Source organism: Amblyomma mixtum, chromosome 2, assembly GCF_055824585.1.
Source record: "Amblyomma mixtum isolate Tamu chromosome 2, ASM5582458v1, whole genome shotgun sequence".
NCBI lineage: Eukaryota > Metazoa > Arthropoda > Arachnida > Ixodida > Ixodidae > Amblyomma > Amblyomma mixtum.
In genome coordinates, this window is record NC_143013.1 from 155240698 (window position 1) to 155249914 (window position 9217).

A 9217-nucleotide genomic window follows, 5' to 3' on the forward strand; every position below is an offset into this window, starting at 1 on the left:
CAGAAGAGGGCCTAAAACGGTCCCCTGAGGGACGCCAGACAAGACAGGGGAGAGGGATGACGTGTGTGAGTTAGCATGAACGAATTGATAACGATCAGTAAGGAAGGCTCGAATCCAATCCAGAACTAGGGGATGAAGGTTTAGGCGTGACAGTTTAAGAATTAGGCGCGCGTGTGGGACTTTATCAAATGCTTTTTCGAAATCCAGAAATATTGAATCCGTGGGAATGTTACGATCTAGGCATGCGTGTATATCATGAAGAAAAAGAACAAGTTGCGTGTCACAGGAATGGTCTTTACGAAAGCCGTGTTGGTTAGAATGAAAAAAATTTACGAGATGATAAAAACTTGGCAGTATGAGAATATATGATATGTTCCATAATTTTACAACAAACACAGGTTAATGAGATTGGCCTATAGTTAAGTGGTGAAGGTCTGTTACCTTTCTTGTAGACTGGAATGACCTTCCCAATGCGCCAGTCCTGTGGTAATGAGCACGAAGAATATGACTGCTGAAAAATCAGAGACAATATTATACTGCAGAGGTCTTTGGTGTTTTTGAGGATTTTGGCATTGACGCCGTCAATACCAGCGGATGAAGAATTTTTTAGTTTCTCGAGGACCATGGCGATGCCGCGCGGTTCAAATGCAATGTTATCCATAGGTGTGTGAAGAAAACTGGGTGCATCAGGGAGGTTATTAAGTGGTTCGTTTGTGAATACAGAACAAAATGCATCATTTAGAATATTTGGAACCTCTGATTCAGAAGAGGAAACACCAGAATTATCAGTCAGAGAAATTATGCTAGAAGTGGAGGGGCAAATAGTTTTCCAGAAACGCTTCGGGTTTTCATGCAGCATGTTAGGCAAGGTGGATGAGTAGAAGTTATTCTTAGTTTTGATGACCTCGGTATCGTAATTAGCCGCGGCAGTGTAATATTTCTCCCAGGCGGTAGCCGTGCCTGTAGTTTTAGCTGCACGAAATAATCGCTTCTTTTTGTTATTTAATCTTTTAAGTGTTTTGTTATACCATGGGGATCCATGACGTTCTTTTACGGTTATGGTCGGGATATGTAAATTTATTAGGCGTTGCATTTCGGACTTAAAGAGTAACCAGTTAGATTCAAGAGAGCGTAGTGAAAAACCAGACGAAAAGTTATCAAGGAAAGCAGCAAGATCGCGGTTAAAGCCAACGTAGTTACCTTTATTATAGAGGGTAAGCGTTTTCTTGATCTTTTTCGCGTTTCGTAAATCACAAGAAAATGTAGCATGAATGGCCATGTGGTCGCTGAGCCCTTTAATGTAAGTGATGGGTGAGAAGCTATTAGGTTGTGATGTCAGCACAAGGTCCAGAATATTAGCAGAATGATCTGTTAAACGAGTTGGACGGTCGATTATTTGATCTAATCCAAACGTGAGGCAGGTGTGAACAAATTCACACTCAGGGTTAGATTTTGAAAGCGTGGAAGCAAGATCCGACCAGACGATAAATGGAAAGTTGAAGTCGCCAAACAATAAAATTGGAGTATTGGTATAAAGGGTCGTTAGCGTGTTTAGGGCATCATGCAACAAGGAATTAAATAAAGGATCATGGTTTGGGGGGCGATAGCATATACCAATGAGAACACGTGGATAACATGCATTACAGCAGAGCCAAACCATTTCCAATTTGCTTGAAATTGTCAGACGTGAGCAACGTAATGAGCGATCAGTGGCAATGAGAACCCCCCGCACCCCTCATTTCGCTACGATCTGCTCGAAATATATCAAAATTCGGAAGGGAGGGTAATATCTCAAAGTCGCAAACAGCAGAGGTAAGCCAAGTTTCGGTTAACAGAATTACGTAAGCAGAACATGATTCAACGAGGTTACATAAAGCATCGCGTTTTGGGATCACACTACGCATGTTAGTGAATAAGAATGATAATGGGGAACGGTAAGTCTGCTTCGCAGTGTGATTCTGTTGAAGTGGTTGCTAGGGTTTGTGTTCAACTACATGATTAGTGGTGCGGTCAAATATATAAGTCTTACTTCCGGATATCAACTTGTCATGGCGTAATTTAAAATTGAGCCCTCCGTGTTTACCATAGTCATAGAGTCGTTTCCGCGCGAGACGGGTGTTTGGAGAATAATCCTCGGATACACTGAAGCCAGTACCTTTGAATGTGCTATTCACCGATAGTACATGCTGCTTGTCTTTAAAATGAGCCAATTTGACGATAATCGGCCGGTTTTTATTTGGTGAATAAGTGCCTAGTCGGTGGGCACGTTCAATGCTGCGAGGTTCGAGAGATACGTTTAGGTACTGGCTGCAGTGTTCAGTGATTATTTTTTCTGAATCTTGCCACAATTCATTGTCGGAATCTTTTATACCATAAAATACTAGATTGTTTCTTCGTGCTCGGTTTTCCATATCGTCCAGTCGGGCAGTGAGTGCTTCCATTTCAGCCATGCATTTAGCTGTCGTAGATTTTATATTTTCGACTTCAGGTTTTATTGAGGAGAAAGAAGCGCAGTCTGCTTCAATTTTAGAAAGGCTGTTATTCACTTCAGTGAAAGCTTTTTCGTGGTCGGATAAAGATGATTGGATTGATTTTATTTCAGTAAGCATTGTTAAAGGGAAACTGCATATGTTTTAGAAATCAACGAGCTTAAGAGGGTCGAATGTGTGAAACTTACAGGTAAAGCGTGCGAAGTCTTTTTGGGCAAGCGCTTTAAATAGTGAAGTAGTCGCTGATTAAAATCCGGACGCCCTTCAAGCTTCTCTGCCGCGCACAACGCCTAGAGGGGAGGGTCTGATGACGTCATCGAAGGTATCGGTATACAGTTCCAACGCGCAAACGCCTGCTTTGAAGGAAAAAAGCAATGCCACCGAAGGCAAACCCTGCCGAGAGTTGTTTGGCAGCGTCTAACGAGTCAGGGCAGGGTGTGGCTGTAGAGAGCGGTAATTGGAAATCATACCTTCCGTGACGTCACGCTGAACTTTCTTGCACACCTCCAGTGCATTGAGCAGAAGCGCAACATTCAATCGTCGATTACGACACTATTTCAAATGCTAGTGCAAAAACACTTGGCATGCTTTACCTACAGCCTATATAGATTTGAATCCTTGAATATCGCGAAATTCTCAAAAAAGTGCTGCAGTTGCCCTTTAACTGCCCGTTCTGGACGTCCTGGATGGCTTTAAGCAGGTCAGATATGGTGGGTTCAGTAGGTCCAGGATTGGATTCGACATCACCAGCCATCAGAAGCAAGTCAAAAATTACACAAGAACATTCATAGCAAATACTGCATGCACAGTGTGGGCTTGGCAGCACGAATAAAAGGCGGTTACTTGAGCGTTTTGCATACAAGAAATGGCAATTGCTCACCTGTACAAGCAAGACGGGAAAATTCCGAAGGTAAGTGTGGCCCATCATTTCCGTGCCGCCAAGCCCACTGAAGGTCGCTTTGCTGTGGAAAGGGTTTATGTAGACATGCCGAAGTGGTGATAACTGGATCACGAGGCAGGTTCCCCGATAATGTGGTTGCAGCTGATGTGATTGATCCAGGGCAGGAAGACGCACATGCGCAAGTTGGGATGCGCGATGGTCAGATGCGTTGGCTACGCGGCAACGGCACTCGTCCGAGAGATGTTGTTCCTGCTCCCAGGGAAGGCGTTCCAAGGCTGGAACGTGAGCACGGCCACCGCTGTCAACCAGGGGCATCGGTACATGGCGTGGCACACCGGCAGGGTCCTGGAAGCGAGCGCAGCAGAGGCCAAGGAGCTGTACAAGCAAGAAGGGAAAATTCCGAAGGTAAGTGTGGCCCATCATTTCCGTGCCGCCAAGCCCAGAAATAGTGGCCCTTGCTGTTCACGCAGCAGCACTTCCTGGCCCATTTCAGAAGGTATGTATGCAACCTTACTTGAAAACTGCATTGTCAGTAAATTGAAATGCTGGTTGAGGTTTCGCGAAAAATAACTGTTACTCAGTGTGTGTTAAACTGGCTGCAATATGTGCAAGGGTAAGCAATGTATTTGATTAAGGCACTTTTAGTGCCATGTTCCATGTCAAAGTTTTACTTCCAACAACACTTAAATATTACGAAGCTGATGAAATACAGGCCAGTGAACATTTGTTATCTTGTCAAAAAAGTAAGCAAAATTCAAAAATTGGTTTGAAACTTTAATTCGAAACTCATGGCACATTATGCTGTCAGAACTGGAGCAGAACCAACGAGCAGTGAGGAGCAGAGCAGTAGCACCGCGAAAGTGCAACTGAGTGCTTTCCCATTGACACCTTCCGTGCTCGCCGAGAGCAGGCGTGATGGCGAAGGTGTATTGCATGATCGGAGCGTTTACCTTCCCAGCATCCTGTGCGGTGAACGCGCTTGCAATGTGCAGCCGGTACGGCGGTCAGAGTTGACGCGTTTGACGTTTCCTGCCACAACCAGCCAAAAACTGCACGTATTGGTGCAAATATAACCTCTTTAGACGTTATACATCGTAAATAACCCCTTTAGACATTACATATCGTTAACGCGATTGTGACATGGCTGGAATGCTGTCACTGCTGTTGTCTCACGTACTTCACCAGTTCAACGAGGTTAGGTTCGTTTAACTAATTTCTGATGACTTAAACTGTTACAGTTAGCGCCTGATTACAATTAGAGATTTGTAGTTTTCAGAATTTTCAAAACAAGATTACCCTTGACGCCTTAACTCGAAAAGTTTGGCTATTTTGAGTAGTTATGTGCACTGGAGGGATTGCTTTGCCTGCATGCATTTCAAAAATGGGTGTATTTTGGCACGATGTAGCTAAAATTTGCTGGGCCATAGCATCAGGGTAATCGTGTTTTCAAAACTCTATAAATTGATATGGCTATTATTAATGACCGGCTTCTAATGTTTAATCGAAACCAGTTGCCTAAACGCCATAGTTATAAAGTTAATTATGAGAAATTATTTAACCGGCTTTTGAGCCGACTTTGTTTAACCTATTTGCGCTGTCTGCATACACTGGTATTATTCTGCTGCAGAACCAGCCTTCATAACCCAGAAAGCTCATTTTTCAAAATTAGTGGCAGACTTCCCTGAAACACATTGTATTTTACCATCAATTTCGCATTAAGACGCCAGAGCAAAAAGTGAAGTTTCGTGGTAATGTATGATGCACAGTTGAGAGGGCATACTCTGTAGGTGTTGATGAATTGGTTAGCACTGGATCGTTATTCTGAAAAGGTTAAAAGTCTTGTGCAAGCACATAAATTACATTTCATTGATTGTTATGTGTGTTTGCAGTGATGTCAAGCAGTCTTTACAGCCAGATGTGTAATTTTTCAGGCTGACACGCAGCTGGAAGGATTATTTGTAAATCAAGAAATTGCAGACCTGGAGGTCTTGTACGCATTCCTGCGGCACAGCCTGAAGGGAGACAAGGCACTTAAATGGCTCATTATGACAGACAAGGCAGCACAGGACATTGGCCGCCCGAAAGCACTGCTCAGTGGGGTATTCCCATTGCTGTGCATTTTCTTCAAGGAAAAGACAGAGCTCCTATTTCGTGTTTTTGAGGTAAGATTATTGCGGAAATGGATACTCAGTTAGTAGCCTCTCAGCACTGCCAAAACTTCTGATTTATGACCGTAGATGAAACTTGCACACTCCAGGGCAGTTCCTCAGAGAGATTGTAGCCAGTGGCAAAGAAAAAGTGAATTAATCTACAGTTAACATCCGTCAGTGTTTCAATAAAATTTCCTGGGCACTACCTCAAGGTTTACTGAAATGTAGAAGGCTGTGAACTTTCATTTTTGTAGTCCTGCTGCTGCAGTTCGGTAGATGCTCATTATTCCTGCGATTCTTCGGCACACTTGTTACCTGTGTGCCCTTATACATCTGCTTATGATAACGGCTTCTTACATCCACAGACATCACCCTGTGTTGCTGAACTGAATAGCAATCTGCCCCCCACCCCAACGGTGGTTGTACTTGGTAAGATTTTTATGATTTTCTGGATGCTTTGAGCAGTAGTATAACTTTCTAAAAAGCATATTTATAAAATATGAAACCTCATCAATAACAATGAACTAGAATAACAACAGGAGAAGGGGGCTTGAACTGCCCTCTAAGTCAGACTCAATGCAGCTCGATGAGGCATGCCCAGTAAGCTAAATTTACCATGCACATGCCGCAGTCTTCTCTTAGATATGGTAGCTGGCAGCATAATCCGCTGCTTGAACCCTGCTTGTGCAGATGTAGAATTGTGGTTTGTGGGCTATAAAATTAACTTCGGAGTTATATTAGAAAATATCGCATGTATTGCCATTCATTCACCTGCTCTTGTCCATTACTTTATAAATAGCTTGAGCATCTACCATTAGCATGCTACATATAGAGGTGCTGACAATGTTTTTTGTGAGCTGTGCTGACATGACTAGCTATGTGCAAAAAATTTGTATATGTTCATATTATAATGCTAAAAATTATTCTTCTGAGCTGTAGCATTTAAAAAAAATTGCTCCACAATTGTTAACATCTAATCTGAACTCGGTTTTTGTCACTAAAGGAGATTTCTTTTCAGGCACAAGCATCTTTGATTTTACATGCATTGTGACGCTCGATGGAGGGAGGTGCTTTGAAGGCCTGAGCTTTCTGGCTGCCATGGAGATCCTTTTTGCTGCATGCCGCCGCGGTGGCTCAGTGGCTATGGTGCTCGGCTGCTGGCCCGAAAGACGCGGGTTCGATCCCGGCCGCGGCGGCTGAATTTCTTTGGAGGAGAAATTCGAGACCCGTGTACTGTGCGATGTCAGTGCACGTTAAAGAACCCCAGGTGGTCGAAATTTCCGGAGCCCTCCACTACGGCATCTCTCATAGCCTTAGTCGCTTTGGGACGTTAAACCCCATAAACCAACCAACTTTTTCGCTACATACTTTTGTCTCAACATCAAATACAGTCAACAAGTGCAAGCCACATTGGAATTCATTCAGAGGTAAGCACATAAATTTTTCTCTTGTGTATCGGCAAGTTTTTACCATGTTTATCTCTGACTGTTGCAGTAGCCTTATACTCAGTGAGACGTGAGAAAAAGCTGCATGCAAACTCTATAAGCCTGGCATCTTTCCCACAACATCTGACATTGTTGCGATTAAATGTGCATGTGCATTTTGTGCGTGCTTTGACAACCTTAATAATACGAACTGATGGGCGAGTAGGTCGAACATTACGGTGAAACAGCGCTGTGGCACATAGACAAAGAAAGCAACTACTTATCTCAACTATGTGGCCCAAGCATGTGTGAAGCTGCTAGGAGTTGGATGGCTTGTGTCAGAAATCGGGAGTCCGCTGTGCTTTCCAGTGCATGCAACCATGGCTTTCATTCTTTTGTTAGTTTTTTTATGCCATTCTCGGGTGGCAACTGCTGTTGTATCAAAGAAATAAGAAATATGAACGCATGAAATGCAAGAAATCCTTGGTGAAACCTGCTGTTTCCGGGAAGGCCAGGAAAATAGTAGGCAGGATTTAATTAAGCTTCCATTCTAACAAGGCAGCTAGTAAAGATATTTATTTTCATATGCAAAACATTCTTGAGCCCTCCTCCAGAGATGAGCTGCAATTTAATGTGCTGTAGTTGCAAAGTAAGCCCCGTGAAAGATGCTAGTCTCTTTCTATTCTCCAATACTACGAAGAGTTGTGCTAAAGAACGACATGCACACACGTGCGCTCAGCCTGTCTGCTTACTGTGTATTGTTCTTTTGGGCTGTTCTTCATGGCTTTGTAGAAGTCTTGAAGGCTAGCTTTTATGTGAGTATGGCTCAGTTAATAATTTTCTTCAGCTCTTTCAATCATTTGGCTGAGTAATAAAATCAGAGCTTGACTGTATTGTCTAGTCATGTGTAAGATCCCTAGTTCACAAAAACCTATTATTTCAGCATTTTTGTGCAGTGGTGTGCTAGCAGCCACATTATCGTTTTTTGGACGGTAATGTGTCTGTAGAAACCAGTACAATGACAGAACGATAGGAATGTGATTGTTTTTCATGTGAATTTTTAGGAAGGGTACAACCTGGTAATGAACAAAGTTCTGCTGATGCCTTGATATGTTTGCTACTCTTCTGCTCATGCAAGCCAGCACAAGTGCTGCGGCTCTGGCAGCAACACTCTCACATATTTGTATGAGAAATTTACAGTAGGGGCACCTGCCAAAAGCAGCGCTACCATATATGCATGAATCTAGAACGAGTTTTTTTTTTCAAAATCGTATGCTTCAGAAAGCATCTCGCGCTATATTGGAGCCAAGGTATGAATAGAGCGCAATTTTTTTCTCACTTTGATACACCCACAGCGAGCTCACACGCCAGGCTCATGAGCTGTGAGGGAATGCAAACTTTTGATGACCAGAAACGCGGAAAGAAAACCGTGCAGACTACTGAGAAAGAAGAGAAGGGACTGAGAGAGCCTTGAGTAGTAGGGAAGCGAAAAAATGCTGAATAAGCACAGAACTGTGCTGTACGGGCCACGAAGCATTAAGACAGGAAGCGATGGCATGTGAGCCATTGCTGTGTGTGAGGCTGTGTACGTGAATGTGTGGGAGCCTTCCTCCAGAATATTGCAGATTCTTCATTTGCAAGTCACAGAATTCAAAATTTTTTGCCAAAATTAGAAGCTGAGGCACATGGCAGTAACTGCGGTGTGGCTTATGCACAAGGCATATCTCTCGGGACAGAAATTGGTTGTCTAAAGAATTCCAAATCAGAATGCGCTGTGTAACTGCAGTGTCTGGAACAAGTTACTGTTGTCTGCTTTGTACGGAGTCATTTACTCTCCTGGCATCGCAGCATGCCTTACTCTGTGTGCTTTTATTGCTTTGTGTTGCTTTGTTTTGCTTGAAAAGCTAGTATAACCATGTAAATGATGTTAATATGTACCGTTATTTCCACAGAAGTGGAGCTAAGAGTGCATAGGACTGTTGGGAATCAAACTCGACCTACCGGCAGTACTAACAGAGGCAGCTATGCATTTAGACTAGCCCTAAAATTCTGCAGATCTAAGCAGGATGATCTAGCTTCTAAATGTGTCTGTTTCTTTTCAGGCAATCGGTGGGGATGAACCAAGAGGAAAGGAGCCGGCAGTTGTCCCGGAGGATAACCTCAGTCCACCCAAAAGTGCACAGTGCCCTTCAGCAGCTTGAAAAGTTCAGAAAAAGTGGCAAGATTGCATGGCTGAGATTTAGTGTGCTTATT

The 9217-nt window shown here is 43.3% G+C and overlaps 1 protein-coding gene across 1 annotated transcript; it reads left to right on the forward strand.

Annotated features, from left to right (window-relative positions):
* Positions 1-3429: 3429 nt before the first annotated feature.
* On the forward strand, positions 3430-6902 carry LOC149361343 (uncharacterized). The gene is made up of 4 exons (XM_089569503.1): positions 3430-3795; positions 5322-5552; positions 5906-5969; positions 6559-6902. The coding sequence occupies exons 1-4, from the start codon at positions 3565-3567 to the stop codon at positions 6738-6740; spliced, it is 708 nt and encodes a 235-aa protein (XP_089425629.1). The 5' UTR covers positions 3430-3564; the 3' UTR covers positions 6741-6902.
* The last annotated feature ends 2315 nt before the right edge of the window (positions 6903-9217 follow it).

Excerpts from the sequence above, each read along its gene's own strand:
- LOC149361343 (XM_089569503.1), top strand. The coding sequence starts at position 3,565 with ATGCGCAAGTTGGGATGCGCGATGGTCAGATGCGTTGGCTACGCGGCA. Across the intron at positions 3,796-5,321 it reads AAGAAGGGAAAATTCCGAAG|GCTGACACGCAGCTGGAAGG; the intron begins GTAAGTGTGGCC and ends GTAATTTTTCAG. Across the intron at positions 5,553-5,905 it reads TCCTATTTCGTGTTTTTGAG|ACATCACCCTGTGTTGCTGA; the intron begins GTAAGATTATTG and ends TTACATCCACAG.